Source organism: Perna viridis, chromosome 11, assembly GCF_037379345.1.
Source record: "Perna viridis isolate PV_CMFRI_1.1 ecotype Kerala chromosome 11, ASM3737934v1, whole genome shotgun sequence".
In the NCBI taxonomy this organism is placed as follows: domain Eukaryota; kingdom Metazoa; phylum Mollusca; class Bivalvia; order Mytilida; family Mytilidae; genus Perna; species Perna viridis.
This window is the reverse complement of record NC_142455.1, coordinates 9,539,831-9,558,094: the sequence shown is the minus strand read 5'-3', so window position 1 is coordinate 9,558,094 and position 18,264 is coordinate 9,539,831. Positions and strand designations below refer to the sequence as shown.

The 18,264-nt window shown below is 33.1% G+C and overlaps 1 protein-coding gene across 3 annotated transcripts in view; it reads left to right on the top strand.

Annotated features, from left to right (window-relative positions):
• LOC148602906 (uncharacterized) overlaps positions 1–18,264 on the top strand; it is a 41,061-nt gene that overhangs the window by 10,956 nt on the left and 11,841 nt on the right. For 2 of the 3 annotated variants that reach the window (XM_088552714.1, XM_088552715.1), the window contains 6 exons: positions 507–554; positions 10,166–10,244; positions 11,767–11,847; positions 14,255–14,299; positions 15,059–15,097; positions 16,326–16,445. In XM_088552714.1, coding sequence (XP_088408840.1) covers positions 507–554; positions 10,166–10,244; positions 11,767–11,847; positions 14,255–14,299; positions 15,059–15,097; positions 16,326–16,445 — 412 coding nt within the window. The remainder of the gene's footprint in view (positions 1–506; positions 555–10,165; positions 10,245–11,766; positions 11,848–14,254; positions 14,300–15,058; positions 15,098–16,325; positions 16,446–18,264) is intronic. The other variant, XM_088552716.1, reaches the window with a different exon arrangement.

Here is an 18,264-nt window from a genome sequence, read left to right as displayed (position 1 = left end):
AATCAAGACTGTCTACTGCACAAGTAATTAACTTGAAATGTGTAGAGAAAAACCAATGGTCAGCCATAAACACTGATTTTCCATCAAAAACAGTTTACTTGATCCTATACAAGGTCTTGCTTCACGGGTCAACCAAATTGTATGTAGTGGTTTGGATACCCCAAGGTAAGGTCAATCAACCTCCTTAAACAGGCTCTACCAGGGCAAACCACGATACAAGCATGGTTGAGTAAACCATCAGGCTCTGTAATTCTTTTAACCGAATTTTCTTAATTGAAATGCCAATGAAAATATGAAACAAAAGTTATATCAAAATAGATATTACCAAAAACAGCACTTCTAACACTCACGAAGTATTTCAACAGGGAAAACCTTGGCCATATAAATCATTTTATTTTCTAGAAATTGTTATTTTACGCATATAAAAATTCAAACATCTTTCATACGCATTTTTTTATGTATGGAAGAAAACAAGCTCACGAAGCAATTTGTTAATGTCTTTGAAGGTCAATCGCACAGAGTCGGATTTAGGATCTTGGATAAAGAAACATAAAGTAAGTTGATATTTGTACTTTAAAACGATATTTAAAACTTTAAAACCAAGATCAAATACGGATTAAATAGACCGATATTTCTTTGGGTCACTATTACTTTGACAGGTAAATCAAGAAACCTATACTTTAAGGCACAATGACACATTTAAAATTTTGAATTAGTTAATAAAAGCTTACAACGATTTATGCAATTGTAATAGGAGTGTCGGGCTTGGATTCTTCCGTCCCCTGAAAAGTCTAATTTAGACAATGCAATGACCTCAAAAACCACCAACAACGTCTATGCTTTCCCAATTATCAATTCAGACCATTGATTAGTTGACGATGGCTGCAAAATGAGGCAGTTGCTTTTATATGTAGACACTCTCAGTTTACAAGTTCGATCACAGGGAATCGAGTTATGGCAGAATATAGAGAAAATACTATAGTTTCTTATACTTTATATAAATTCAACATTATGTATATGCAAACATAACAATGTCATATCAAAACATTTCAATTCAACAGTTGTAAATTAAATGAGTATCTCAAATATATTTTAATTGTATGTTTAGCTATTAAAATTAATTGTAGTTTTACTATTGCACTTATTTATTCCCTTATAAGCACCAAAAACACCCGTACTTAAATCTATTACTTACATTTCAAGACATATACTTTGTAAGTCCGGCAACACAGTTCTATATTTTAACCTTCACCTTGAATTTGGATATGAAGGACAAAAGAAAAGACAAGAAAAGAAACACGCTGTGTGTTATTTAAATAAACAAGTTACCTATTTATAATTCATGTTTTAGTAGTAATGAAGATTTTGTCAGATTTTACTCTATTGGAGTATTGTCACATTAGTGACTTTCCAAGAGTTCAAGTAACACTTATTTCATTATGAAATCATGTGTTAAAAGTGAGCCATACTTAAGCTACTGGTCGTCCCAAGACAATTCAAAAATTTCTTGTAAAAATATATATGTAGAAATCATTTCTTTTTCCATTTGGTATTGAACGATTAGAGAAACACCAAATATTTATTTATTATCAAACATTTCTACTACTAAAGGTTTTAATTAGTAGTTTTTACCTAAAGAAACTATAAACATACATTATTTTACATTATTTTATATTATTATAACTTACAACGACTTTTATTATCGATTTTTGGTTCTGTATGTATTCAGGGAACATAATTACTATAGGCGAAATCGTTACACTCCCCCCCCCTTAGATTAAAGTTATATTGAAAATTGAATTTTATCAAAATATATTTTGAAAACGATTGAGCAAAATTTTAAACATATTTTCAAGTTTAAGAAACGCTATTTATTTATTAAAATTTTCATTAAATAAAGTTCAAATTTCACAATTGTCACCATCCTGGTTTTTTCTTTAGTTGTAAGACCTGTCTTCCTTTTCTTTCCGGTACTTTAAAAAAATGTGCTTCATGATCTCTTGGTACGAGAACAGCTCCTTCCAAATTTGGGAAAATTTGATGTACCAATTGTTCATGTAAGATCCTTCTTTGTGTCTTAGTTTCTTCACGTGCTTCGACATTCACTTTTGGCCAGAAGATTCTCTTTGCAGTATTCCCTGGTTCAATATATTTATATTGTCCAGCATTTTTGACGAAGTATAGCGTAATTCATCTTCCAAAGCAGAATCTTGAAGTTTGTGAAACTTCTTCAAATGTTGTTTCAACTGGCACCTTCTTGCCATATTCTTATCACAAAGACGGCAACTCAGTATAGACGTTTTCTTCTCGTGGAATCTCCAGCAATGTTTGCAATACATAGCAAAACTTTTGATGACAGGGGTTTCACACCCCTTTACATCACATTGTTTGTTTGTTTGTTGGGGTTTAACGTACGAGCAGCAATATTTCAGCTATATTCAGACGATGAAAATGAAATGGATGATAAAATGAACATGAAATGATGATGAAATGAAAAAAGGATGGGACACAAGGATAACAGGATCGACAAATTTTGATTGCCACTAGAAAAAGGGGGATGGGTAAGGTCGGGCAATTTAGCCACCTGTGGCGGAGCGCAAAGGTTCCTACTCCTATCAAATACCACAGCAGGGTTCTTTAACGTGCGAGGAACGTGGCATCTTTCCCAACACGGTGCACCACTATGGTTTGCGGCCAGGTTTTTCCGTATTATAGCCTGACAACCCCAGCATGTAACATGCCAGGGGTACCCCATTCCACCACCTGGGGCACACATCCCAGTTGCTCTGTGGGCAGAGCGCCTAGCACCCGGCTAGGTTTCTGAGCACTAATTAGTCGCCTTTTACGACAAGCTTAGCGCTGCTGCAGGCCTATTCTTTTAACACCCGGACCTGCACGGGCAACCTTTACATCACAAGGCATGCTGTCTTCTGGCCAATACTCAGCCACTGGCTGCTCACTAGGTTTAACAAACGGTGCAACAGATATGTCAAAGGTAGACATCTTTAATCGTCGTCAAGTTTCATAACTTCTCTTTCATCTACTTCAAAAACATCGATATCTGCCACGATTGTTGTACTATCTAAAAACAGTTTTTTATAATATGTTTGTTCAGGCATTTTTTATGTATTGTGCTTTTGTAAAAATGAATAATTCTAGTCAAACATACAGGAGCCAGTACTTCTGTTTTGCTTAACATACTTTCCTAAGCCCTAATTATATATGTATAACTGAACTAAACATTTTCAGAACTCATAGAATAAATAACTACTCCAAAATTTCATATAAATGTATTTGACACAGAACAAACAGGATACTCTCACTAAATCATTTCAAGTACCTTTCAAGTCAGGTTTTGACATTTATTCTGTTACAAATTTATATAGTTTTTTTTAATCTGTCGATCGACATTTATTTATTTAAAAAAAAAACTAAACCAGATACCCGTACTATTATTCGGAAGTTCTGTTTAAACCATTATTTGGTATTTAGCTCTATTTTTGTTATTTCATTATTAGTTATTTGAAAGTATTTAGAGTAATCATCCATTTATTTTATCCTAAAGTCTTTACTTCGGAAGCCTAGAAACCCCTACTATAAGACATCATTTCAGCACTAAATATGAATATACATATATCATTATTTATGCCTTCTGTCTATTTATGTACTTATGATTTATGGTGTTAATTTCTGGAATATCGGTCATTCAATTTATTGAAACAGCTTGTTTTATATTGTCGACTTCATGAACTTACTTAAATAATCAAAATATGCATTTAAAATATAAAAAAAAACGCAATATTATCATATAACTTCATTTAAATATTTACAAAATTTCACATTCAAATAAGAACATTTTATACTAAATTCATATTAAAATAATAAAATCAACCCTACAGAATTGTCACTTCTGCATGGAGTCGTATAACATTTGATACTAATACTATTTCAAAATCTATTTTACTCCTTTCTCAGACTAACAAAATAATAATCTTAAACTATAGCGGTTGATTTATAACTGTCCTATGTACATCTGTTAACTGTGTAGGGAGAATATTTTAGAGGTTTTTTAACGGCTCGACCACAACGTGTTCTTTCCGGTGGAGTTCTGAATAGGTCAGAGTCAGTTCCCTCTGTGTCCTCTGTTTCTTCACCCCTATTTTCTTCTGTTTCTGAAATGTCATTTGCCATTTCCTGACTATCATTAGGATTAGGAAAACTTAAATGCATGTCCGATTGAATGTCGTCTACACTGGACGAATCAATCTCAACATCTTGAACATTACGCCATTCATATGGCAAGTCTCTACCTAAATGAGGTTTTAAATGGTCTAAATGGACTACTATACTTCTACTAGTAGGGTTTTTCTGAATTTGTAATTCACATCAGTAGTCTTTTGTTCAATTTGGTAAGGTCCACTCCAACCCAGTCCAAATTTAACATTTGCAAAAGGTGGAGACCACCTCCAGACAAAATCTCCCTCACTATATGTACGGGATTTTACACCCCAATCATAGTTTTTCTTTTGTCTGAATGCGGCCTTTGGCAAATGTTTTGTGGCAAAACTATATGTTGTTCTAAAGCAGCCTCAACCATTCTACATACTAAATATGACACCTAGGCTCTATTTCTTGAAATGGATTCCCAGCAACAATATCTATAGGACATGACATCTCCCTCCCAAACATCATTCTAAAAGGTGAAAAACTAGTACTATCTGTTGCCATATATGCCATTAACAGAAAGGGAAGATGATCATCCCAGTCACTTCGATTTTCTTTGACAAAAATTAAAATCATTTGTTTCAAAGCACGATTCACCCTTTCAACTAGGCCATCAGAATTTGGGCGATAAGGAGCTGTACTAGTTTTCTCAATTTCTAACATCCTACATATATGACGAAATAATTCAGACTCGAACTCTGTACCTTGATTAGAATGTATACAAGTTAAAACCCCAAACCTTCAAATAATCTCAGTCACTAGTGTATCAGCCACTGTAAGGGCGGTGTGATTTACCACAGCAAAAGCTTCAACCCACTTCGTAAAATAATCTGAAACTATAATTATATATTCATTTCTGTTTTCACAGACTGGACAAGGCCCCATTATATCAATTCCTATCCTATCAAAAGGTGATCCTACGGCTGACTGCTGTAACGGAGCTCTGCCTATCCCTGGACCTGGTTTAGCCCTAGCACAACTATTAAATTCCCAACACCAAACAGCAATATCTTGACTCATTCCAGGCCAATAAGATCGTCGTTTAACAGACTTTATAGTTTTATTTCTTCCTAAATGGCCTGCTGTACGTTTGTTATGTAATTCTGAAAGTATTTTAGCTCTTACTTTTTTAGGAGTTAACAAAACTATTTTCTCCCTCAGACTCATAAACATAAAACAGAATTCCATTTCTGACAATCAAAGATTACCATAAACTCCATAATTTTCGACATTCGTGAGAACAACTTTCAACGTGACTTCTCGGGGATTTAACATCAAAAATACTTTTTAATTCTAAAAATTTATTTATATCCGAGTCTGCCATTTCGAAATCTCCTTATTTGACCAAGATTGTAACCAATTCGAATCACTATGATCTAAGTCTACCGCCATAACCTGCCCTGAACCTGATCCTTAATCAAAATCTGTATGTTCTACAGGAATAGAAGATACCTGGTCGGACTTTACAATCCGTTTAGATGATAAACAAGCTGAGACAACGTTATTGTTGTCTTCAGGATGCTTGTTTTGTTTTAAAATACCTGTATTAGAACAATCAGGACAATCTGACCTATGACATTGCCTATGTGGTTTGCGAGACAAGCTATCTGCATTTGTGTGCAATTTACCCTTACGATGTTCTAAAGAAAAATCGTAGGTATCTAATACTGTAATCCAGCGTGCTAAAATTCCTTCTGGATTTTTAAAATTCTTTAACCAGACCAGTGATGCATGATCTGTTCTAATTTTAAAATGTCTTCTCCAAGGAAAATGTCGAAATTACTTAACAAATGTAACTACCGCAAAAAGTTCTCTTCGGGTAGTGCAGTATTTTCTTTCTGCGTCATTTAATGTTTTACTTGCAAATGAGATCACTTTTTCGTTTCCATTTTGCACTTGTGACAGTACAGCACCTATACCGTTGGCACTAGCATCGGTATCTAAAATAAAACCACCTTCCGCTTCGGGGTATGTGAAAATTGGTAAAGATATTAAGTTTTTCAAAAGATATATGACATTCAGAACCCCAACAAAATTTGACAGATTTCTTTGTGAGTTGTGTCAGCGGAGCTGCAACGTCTGCAAAATTGGGAATGAATTTCTTGTAGTAAACGGCTAATCCTAGAAAACTATGAATTTCTGATATATTTTTGGGTACCGGAAATGATTTGACAGTTTCAATTTTACTTGGGTCACATGCTATACCTTTTTCTGAAACAACATGACCTAAAAATGACACTTCTTTCTGAAAATATTTTCAATTACTGGGCATAGGCTGTAAATTTGCAGAACGTAAACATTCGAAAACAAGCTTCAAATTCTCTAAAGCAATGTCAAACTTTGGACCAAATATAATCACGTCATCAAGGTAGCACAAACACTTTTCCCACTGATATCCTTTTAGAACCATTTCCATCAGTCTTTCAAAAGTTGATGCAGAATTACAACATCCCATTGGCAAAACTTTAAACTGATAAAGGCCCTTATGGGAGGCAAAAGCTGTTTTATCCTTACTATCCATTGGGCATTGCCAGTAATCAGATGCTAAGTCCACAGTATGATACCATTTGTTGCCACCTAACGAGTCTATCCTAGGGAGAGGGTATGAATCTTTACTTGTAACTGAATTAAGTCCCCTGTAATCTATACAGAACCTTATGAACCCATCCTTTTTCTTAACTAGAAGAATATGCGCAGACCATGGACTGTTACTAGGTTCTATAAGGTCAGCTTCAAATAATCGATCAATCTCTTTTTCAACTACTTCTTTTTGAGAAATAGGTACCCTTCTAGGTGGAAGTTTTACTGGTTTAGCATTCCCTGTGTGTATTTTATGACTAACTAAGTCAGTTCTACCTAATCTCTTATCTTGAAATGTAAGTATAAGACATTGAAATTTATTTTTTTTAGAATCAGTTAAGTCTTTTGATACTTCTTCAATAAGACATTTTAAATGGTCAGGGACTATTTTATCCTCAGTAATATCTAAGTTTAGTTTATCTTTCTTTTCTGTTATTTATTCAACCTTTTCAATGGCTCTAATTTCCCTATCAGCGAATATTTAGGCAACTCTATAATATCATCAGTGACATTAATAGTGTTTGTTTTGACCTTTTAATTTTTACTATCATAAATTGTCCTCTAAATCAAGAGACCTTGCTTTTCTATTTATCTTATAGGCTCTAGAAATGTCAGATTTTCGCCTAATGATCCTACAACATAGCTTTCTACTGTAAATTCACTATCTGGAGGTTTCATGGTCTGTTCACTTATCTTTACATTAGCACAAAAGCTGCAACTTTGTTTAAATAGTTTAATCTTATTGCCATTAATTGACATAGTTAATTTTGACAAATGCATGTTCACATCGTAGTTCTCAAAGAAATCTATTCCTAACAAACCAGGTGTAAGTCTGCTACTATAAATGTATATGAATAGACTTTATTTCCTAGATTAAATTTTAAAGAAATTTCTCCATAAACATTCATTTGCCTGCCCTCTGCAGTTGGCAAAGTTGTTGTAACTTTTTTAACAAGAGAGGCGTCAATTCCTATTGTATTATATGACTCTTTACTGATAATGCTTACAGCTGATCCAGTGTCAATCAAAAATTTTAAAATTTTAAATTAATTTTCTGAATTTTAACTTTTTAGAATAAGCAACCTTGTTTCAATGTATTAATTTGAACATTTAAATCTTTTTCTTCATTTTGACCAAGTTTATTTTCAGAATTCTGGACGTTTGGTCTCAAGGTCAGTCCCTATCATTTTCCCTTTTCTTTATTTTGACTATCTTTTTCTGCCTTGTCATGTTCATTTTGATTTTGTTGGTTTTGTCTATTTCTTCTACCATATGGTCGTCTACCTTGACCATTTTCATTATCCCAACAGAATTTTGCCAAATGTCCTACCTTATCACAAATTGTACATTTAATTTGTTCTTTCTCTTCTTGACTACACAATGTTTCTATTTTTTCTGTTAATTTCTCAATACAGCTATTCAGTGCTTGAGCTAAATTTAGAATTTATTTATTTGGATTTTCTTCCTCGCTTCTTTTATCTATTTTAGATTTTGAAGAATCTGTTTTGTCTTTATTAACTACCCCAACATGAAGATCAGAAGAGTTGTCAATGTCTCTCGGTTTTTTTGGATTACTTTGCGCACTCGTAAATGCTTCATATTCAACTGAGTTAGCTATGACCGCTTGTAACATTTGCGGATGTGCAAACTGCACATGTTTTTTCCATTTCAAAGTTTTCTAGACCTAAAATAAACTGGTTTACTACAAGCTGCTCTAATACTGAACTATATTCATCGTCCGGGTATGCTAACCTCACTAAACGCCTAAGTGCATAGCCGAAATCAGCGAGTGATTCACCTTGCCGTCGCGTTCTTGTTCGAAATTCACATCTGTACGCGGTCACGCGTTCTTTAGGGTGAAACCTCTGTGCCAAAGTGTCTTTCAGCTTTGTATAATTATTTGTCACCTCTGGACTTAAGTCGCCAAGTAACTTTTGTGCTACGCCGTGCAAACTCATGGAAAGTGTTGAGCCTTTTCAATTTCGCTCCACTGATTCCACGCTGCGGTCTTTTCAAACTGCACAATATAGTCCTTCCAATCTATTGCCTTGCCGTCGAATTTTTTAGGCTCTTTCTCTCCTCGAGTTATCGGTGCACGAACGTTTGAAGTTTCTGGACGAGGTTTTTGTCTGTGTGTGGTCATTTGCTTTCACGGAAGTCACCGTATTTGTATTATGCGTTTCTCTATTTGAAATTGCTTTCTGCGGTTGTCTTTTCCCTTTCTTATCTTGAATATCAGGGGTAGATTTTGTTTGACTCGAAACCGTTTTAGGTTTGGTCGCGCTTGAGCCAAAGACGATGGCTGCAAAATGAGGCAGTTGCTGTGTTATATGTAGACACTCTCAGTTTACAAGTTCGATCACAGGAAATCGAGTTATGGCAGTATATAGAGAAAATACTATAGTTGTTGTACTTTATATAAATTCAACATAATGTATATGCAAACATAACAATGTCATATCAAAACATTTCAATTCAACAGTTGTAAATTAAATGAGTATCAAAAATATATTAAATGTATATTTAGCTAGCAAAATTAATTGTAGTTTTACTATTGCACTTATTTATTCCCTTATAAGCACCAAAAACACCCGTATTTAAATCTATTACTTACATTTCAAGACATATACTTTGTAAGTCCGGCAACACAGTTCTATATTTTTGGTTCTGTATGTATTCAAGGGAGATAATTACATAATTACTATAGGCGAAATCGTTACACAATGACAATGTTTAGACTGACAATTTTTTTTTTTAAAGTACAAATGTATTTCCATTTCCAGTTTTTAAATTAAAAAAATCTAAGTAGCGAAGAATATGACGTAATCACATAAAGGGTCTTTAATCGTGAAAGGGGAATGTTCAGTTTATAACAAATTCAGCCTAAAAATGAACTTGGTCAAATCAGTATAATTTATATTGAGTAAAAGGTGTGCTCAATTGGACAAAACAATCTTTTTCGATGTTCGTTTATGTAAATCAGTTGACCTTAGTTCAAAATGCGTCTTATATATGCAATTTCCGCCAATTTGATGAAAAATACTTTATATAACATTTTCTTTGAAGGAAATATTGGTCGCATGCGTCGTAAATGTTTTAAGTAATTGTGGACGAAATTTTATAGTTTTTCGAAGCATGTGGTCATTATGTCATGATCGGAAAACACCCTCAAACCTTCAAATTTTGTATAATATTTAACGATGCATAGCTTTTATACTTTGTGACGTCATTTTGACTCGGAAAGATTTTCTTAGGTTATCTTTATAAAGCAAATGGAAATAAGTCTAAACAGTCGGAGAGCTAAATAACCGGGGCCGAAAATAAATATTTTAAAGCCTTTTGATCATTTCCTAAATTGTAGGTTGCACTGGTTGGAGTAATTATTATTGTTATCATCGCAATTGTTGGGACAATTATCGGTAAAATGAACACAAATAAAGGTATGAATATATTCTTTTTTCTTTCTTTTCCAAAGATAAAAAAAAATTGAAATTGCTTCATCATGACTGTAGTACATATGTACATACAAATGGACTGAAATAACCATACGCACCCCAATTCATCAACCGCAATATGATACCGTGGTAACTCTATATCTTACAAACCAAATTTTCGCAAAAAAAAAAGAATTTTTATATTTGTTGTCACTTTGGTTCTATATATGTCTGTGATACTTCTTGGATGACGTATACATTCGAAAAATTTAGCACAACAATCCATTCGAGAATACATATAGTTTTATACTGAAAGTAAATCTACTATTTTGTGGCAAAAACCTGATATGTTGTTGAAATCGTCAAAGATAGGGGGTGCACGGTGGACTCCTGCAGCTCATGGATAGTAAGATAAAAACTAAGACACGAAATGAATCAATCGATTTTTGGGGTTAACTAAAAATTAAAGTAAAGGACAAGGTGTTTGTTAGTGAAACACATCAAGCCATCAAAATGGTTTCCATTTTTGTAAGTGTCTTCTAGTCCTGTTTATCCCAATAAATTATGAATAAAAGAGTAATAAAGAGAACCCAGATTTGAGGGAAGTCTAAAAGAATATACTCCAAGGATAAAGACTTTACAAGGAAACATAGAACATGAAATAAACAAAATAACAGGTACAAAGAAACAAAAGTAAATGACAACCTGGGAACCACTGAAAAACCGGAAGTACGGATCAGGTGTACCAGTGGTTGTCTTCTGCCTTTGTCAAAACAACCACCGATTTGAGATTAAAATTTAATTAATATAAAAATACATTTTTTGGACAAAGAATAATGAATTAAACCTATACAACTGAAACTATTATCTCAGCACACTGGGACCACTTTTGGAGTATCGTGATATCATGCTCATCATGAATGCAGGTCATGGGTTCGATCTTCGTCCGAGTCACACACAAAAAACAATGGACGCAACGTATATGACACACAGTGTCTGAGTAACGATTTAAAAATACGATTGCTTGCTTGTTTTTGTTTTTTTGGGTTTTTTTGGTTTTTTTGTGTTTTTTTGTTGTTTTTTGTTTTTTGTTTGTTTTTTGTTTTTGTTTTGTTTTGTTTTTTTGTTTTTTTGTTTTTGTTTTTGTTTTTTGTTTGTTTTGTTTTGTTTTTTTTTATTCTGCCTATTCTGGTATCGGACTAGTACAAACCATGGTATGGAGGAATTTGTCTGTCGGCCTTTATTAAATGACATATATTTCATCAAGCGTTAAATGACAGTTAATTTTTATTAGTGAAGTAGGTTTGTAGCTCGTTTGGTGACCATGCTTCATTAATTGTGACAACAATCACCAAGTCTATTATACAAATATTTTAACGAAAATCGGTTACACGTAATGGACTTGATCTCCACCATTTTTCAAAATTAAAAGACAAGACATGTTTTCCTTACTCACTGCCTGTCTGCATTGATTCAGTCTTATAATTGCAATTGCTACATTGATTATATAAGACAATTTTGCTTTCAGATGAAGACCGTGAGCAAAGCCCGCAAGACAGGATAAATCAGACATATTCCTGCGTAGTCTTACAATATCAGGACGAAATCCGTAATTGTTTCATGTCTTATATTTAAGTTTAAATGTTATATATAAGACTAGTTTTTGAAAATGTTTGATTGCTTTTGTTAGTAAGATCTTACCTCAACTTAGTTATGTTATTTTGAAGTATGTTAAAAAAAGTTAATCTTTATGTACCCAAATGATGCATATGAGACGAGTTTAATAAGTAATCATTCACATACTTTATGTTTATTTACATTTTAGTTTAGTTAAAGCAAATTTGTAGGCACCAAGCAAGAAGATAAGACACATCTACAGGTCATATTTTTTATCGTGTCTTCTCCATATTATATCCATTTCTAACATATATAATGTATATATGTGCGGTTTGTACGCCTGTTTTGATCGCGATTATGCCCCAGTTTGATATTGATTTACTATAGGAAATCCAAATATACCTTTAAATTCATTTATGTTTTTTATGGAATATCTTGGCAAAACATGTGTGTGTGTGTGTGTGTGTGTGTGTGTGTGTGTGTGTGTGTGTGTGTGTGTTTTACATCATACACAAATTCAAGTATAGGTTTTATTTAATTAATATTTCAATGTACGGAAACGTCCTCAATGATTCTTGCACTTGATAAGCAAGTTCCATTTAGCATCGATATTGATTTACTATAGGAAATCCAAATATACCTTTAAATTCATTTATGTTTTTTTATGGAATATCTTGGCAAAACATGTGTGTGTGTGTGTGTGTGTGTGTTTTACATCATACACATATTCAAGTATATGTTTTATTTAATTAATATTTCAATGTACGGAAACGTCCTCTATGATTCTTGCACTGATAAGCAAGTTCCATTTAGCATCGATCGGTACGCGCAATAGTTTACAACAAATAACGGTGACTTCTTTAACTTTGTATTTACACTTTTTAAATAGAAACTTTTTAAGTAGCTGTGTTTGTAAGAATCATGCAAAATCTGAAAAATGTTATACACCTAAAAATAAGGCTACATATTTTTATTTTTGTAAAAGTTGTTAAGTTGTTTTATGGGTCTATATATGAAGTGTGTAATTATTCATTCAAATCTGCCTGCTCATAAGAGATAATCAACATTAAAAATTCAATAGATTCTATTCTGTTTGAGTGTTATTTACAGAGTTATCTCCCTTAATTTGGAATTCTACAGTGCATTCTATACAATTTCTATCTCCTATGAGCACGGGTTATACGAAGAACCAAATTTTAATTTCTGTTTACTAAAGCATTTTAAACAAAATATCAAAATTAAAAACATGTAGGCTTTCCAACCATGTATCACATTTTGCATGATTCTTAGCTGGAATGCTACTTAAAATCTATAATTTGTGAAAATAATCATTTTGATGGTACATTGTTATGTCCATTATCTAACTACATATTTTTAAATTTCTCTAAATGTTAATTACTTCTCCGTCTACTAAAAATCGGCCAAAAATGTATATAAGATGTAGCACATAAAGGAAAAAATGTAGAGACTTCATTGCATTAACCAATTAATTATGCCTGATAACCACCAGAAATAACCATTAAGGTGTTTGTAAAACTGCACTCTTTCCCTGTGTAAGCAGTCAAAAAATATCTACGTCACAGATGCTTCATGGAAAACTTAAATAGCTTTTTGATTGTTTTCTAGATGTACTAAATATATTTAGGCAAAAATGACTAAATTGGGCGAAGATTATATGCCACCCATTGCCTGATTCTTACACAAAAGGGTACTTAATTACTGTCTCCTTTGAACAGTACTTTGAATATAATTTTATAATTTTAAAGTAAAAAATTACAACGTTTGTTACACTGTATAATTCGGAAAAAGTAGTCCAATGACTTTTAGAATCAGTATCGATATAAATTGTTGGTGTGCAGTGCCAATATGAGTACGGAAAACGATTTCACTTTGAATATTGTTGAAAGAGTAATCAAGGGAACCAAGGTTATAGCAGACAATAAAACATTGCAGCCGTATTTCCTATCAATACACAACATTCCTCTTTACCACATTGAAGTAATGTTGTATCTTTAAATTTCATTGTTAGGTTATTCACGGGGTGTCCATCGAAAGTAGGGGAAAGCAAATTAAAACAAAGCATTCATTAGAGGTCACAAACTCATGTTTTCTTCAGAATAAAAATGCGGTTTTGTAATTTCCCCCATTGGTAAGAATAAAATGATATACATCCCAGTCCATCTTTTCATACCGTCTTTTTCAGTATTTCCCAGTTTTTGTATCAGGGTTATTGGACTGTGTGATTGAACACTGCTGATTAAATAAAAAGCACCAGAAACCTTTAAATAAGGGGAAATAACTCTTTTATATGTTTGTGATGTATTTGATATGCTAGGGAACTTTTATATAAACATGTTATTTTACCTGAAAGTATTGGATATGTCTTCTCTTATTTTCAGCATATAATGTATCTTCAAACCCTCTAGGGGATATGTGCAAGTATGGTAAGTACTTTCGTTATGGTTAAATGAGAGTTTTGTATATAAGTTTAAATTAAATAATAAGTTGTATAGATGTTTGATAGAACAACTGAGGAATATTTACTCGTATGTAATATATATATATATTCATTCCCCCTCGTAGGATTAATCTAGTGCTGTAACTTAGTACACATCTAGGTGTCATTATGTAGGATAGAGGATCAAATTAATGATGCATGTCACAACAAATCAATATTATACAAACGTCTCAGAATGTGACTACTCTATTCGCTACACTGCTCCATTGGATCAAATTGATACAGGGAAGATAATGTAAAGTTATAGACATGCATCATTAATTTGATTCTCTACCCTATATAATAACACCTAGATGACCTGTCCAGTACTACCATACATCGTGTACTAAGTTACAGCCCTAGATTAATCCTACGAGGAGGAATGACCCGGCCAGCGAAATCTATATTTTTAAAAAGAAATCAAAAAGAAAGTAATTCCTTTAGAAGGAAACGTTATAAAACAATTGCATTAGTCTTCTTCGGGGTTATTTCCGGATATTACAAATTGAAAATACAATTCGATATGTACAATTATCGGAAAAGATCCGGAACTTGTTCATTTATTATTATGAAAAAAAGGAAAGCAAAGGATTTGGATAATTAAAAGTTTCCATCTACAGTATGGTATTATAATTGTTATGTATAAAGTAGAAACCTTTGATCCTTTGGTGATATTCCGTTGTAAAGAATATGTGTGACTTTGCAGGAACAGAGAAGTTTTATGCCACATGTCCGATAAACGGAGGTAAGAAAAAGTAATTCAGAAATTCGATTACTATATTACTTTAATCTTCAAGCAAAATTACTTTTCAAACAGATGTTTTACAAATTCAGTGTACTAATGAAAATTAAGAAAAAGATAACTGATTGTTTGCAGTGTTACGTTTCTGACGTCCGCTATATATCACGTGCTAGGCGAAGAATAAATACAAAATGTATTGGGTTTTATGAATTGTGATATTACAGGCGGGCGAGTGGCTGGTTGTTTAAAAGGGTTGGTTTGTTTTTGTTTTTGTTTTTTGTTTTGTTTTTGTTTTGTTTTTGTTTTTATTTTTGTTTTTTTTTTTTATTTTGTTCATGTATGTTATTGTATTACAGAAATCCCGTTTATACAGCGTTTGTATTTTGAAATGCGGAAGTCGTGTATATAATATGTACTGGCTCTAAGTCCGTATCTCAGTACAAATGATTTATTATGTACATTAATTATCTATACAAGTTAATTTATTTAAGGAATGATTGTTGTATTTTTTCGGTCTATGAAGAAATAACCACAATCACGACGTGCACCCTAATTAACCTGCGTGACAGGTAATTTTCAAGTGTACAACACATGCATTATTAGGTTATTTCAAACAAACCGAAGAAACATGATAATTCCTTATAATTTAATATCAGTATCAAAATTCACCGAGAAACCCATTGAGAAGCGTTTCTACCCTGTCGATTATTGCCAAACTTGCTCACCATTTGCAAGGATTATACAGATTAAGCGTAGAACATGGCTGCTGTTGCTATTTTTAGACCACATGGGTCAAGTCATCAATTTCTACATACATATCAAAAAATTATATTGGAAAATAAATGGGACTTTCCCTCTCCTGCTTGAAGAGCTATACCAAAATCCTATTGGGTATAGGTTGTAGGACGACTCCTTCTTTTGTTATTTCCCTTGACTTTTTGCAGTTTTCAGCCAATATCTCAAAAAAACATAATAGATAATAAAGAAAACTAAAAAAAACTAACAATTGATGGAATGATCCTTATCCTTATGATTAGGCCTACGAAAGTCTAAAAGGGTTAAAGTTATCATTTAAAGGCGAAAAATGAAGTGAGCGATTCAGGTGCCCGTGAGCCCTGTTACCTTTTTTTTTCACATATTACATACAATAAACATACATACATACAAACAAGCATACATACTCAAGAATTCAAGTACAAACAAATGTTTAAAACTGGTTATGTTTTTTCAGTGATATTAGAGAGATGCAAACCATGTAACAGTGACAAGGGAACGATCTCGATACCACATCAATGTTTTTGTGATATTGGCGTCCAGTTCCCCAAGTGTGACGCCCCTAAAAAATCTACTTGTAAGTCATCATTTTGAATTAGAAGAGAAAACATTCATCAATTTGATAGTATGCTTTTATTATATCCTGAAACAGTCTTGGCAAACAAATCATACTTAAAGAAATATGGATATTCGTTGTTTTATGATAGGGATTACTCTTTGCACGTAATATTGGCAACGCAACACCAAAGTTTAAAAAGTACTACATCAACATTAAAGTACATGACAAATATGTTGAATTAGGAAACAGACGGTCAATCTACAAACACACAGTATATAAGAGAACAAAAAACAGTTACATGTTACATATACTCAAGATACAGTCAAACCTGTCTTATGCGACCCTTCAAGGGAGTAGGTAAAAAAAGTCACATAAGACAGGTGGTCACTTAATACAGGTTTGACATCTAGGATTTTTTAAAAACACTTTAAAGACAAACGTTTTCATGATAACTTTAATATATACATGTACATGTATTGCACCTATAAAATAAAACACAAAATGCTGGACTTCCATTGTCCAACAATTTAATTGCCTCTACTTTTTGTTCTAACGTTAAAACTTTTCTTTTCGTCGCCATTTTCGTATCTAATGTAAACTGTTTTCAACTGATTATTATTCATACGTCAGTATTTATTTCCGCGAGTTTCCGGATATTTTCGTAAATTTGACGGAATTTTTTGTTTTAAAATTACTTTACTTCCGGTTTTCGAACACTTCCGCTAAAATCAAAAGGTCGCGTAAGTCAGGTTTTTTAACCATTTAGACATGAATAATACAGTCGCTAGTCGCGTTACGCAGGGAGTCGCTTAATACAGTTAAAAATAATAGAAAAATGAATTGGAGGACCTAAATTAGGTCGCATAAAACAGGTGGTCGCTGAATACAGGTGGTCGTTAACACAGGTTTGACTGTAATAAAAACAAGTGCATATCTCCACATTGCAAGGGTGTAAAATCCAATTAGCGTCAAGTATGGTGTTAATTCAATTCGGTAGCATGTGCAGTTTAACTTTTTTATCTCTATACTGCAATACCAATTTTAAATGAAGTATGAAGCGAGAAAAACAACTTTTTATCTGAAATAGGCAACATTCCCTCGTTTTCGACGTCAAATCTTATAATAAAGAAGTTACTCAGCAAGAACTCAGTAGGTTAAACCTCACATTTTCTTACTTATAATATGTATGTCAAAATGCATGTCAAAAACCAGAAGAAGAATATTTTCAAAGTTGTACATACGAAGAATGCCAAAAAAGCTGTTTTAGGGGTCATAACTCCTACATCGGTTGTCAATATCGTTTTCTGAATTTCGGCATAGGTCTGTCTCTTGATGCTGAACAATATTATCCCCAGCCAGAGTTTTACCAAAGGCAACGATTTTTTTAGTTATTTAAAAAAACAAGAGCCTCCTAGGAGCCTGAATCGCTCACCTTGTTAAATTTTTGCCTTTCAAGGGCAATAACTCTTCGTTTTCGACGTCAAATCTTATAATAAAGAAGTTACTCAGCAAGAACTCAGTAGGTTAAACCTCACATTTTCTTACTTATAATATGTTATCCGTCTGCACCATGAAAACTGATTTATTCAACGGGTCATAGTTTTCCTTTCCTCGTTTGCTACCCCGGACTTGACTTTTTATTAGCAACTCGGCGGGTGTTTCTAGAAAAGCAGAGGACGCTTACCCTACCAGTGCACCTGGTCCATGCTCCCAGTCTTTAGTGGAGTCCGAGTTGCTCATTTACCTTTGTTACTTTATATGTATGATTTTAGTTACTTTATGTTCTTTGTTGTGTATGTCTGTTTTCCATGTCTGGTCTTTGTCCCTGGATTACATT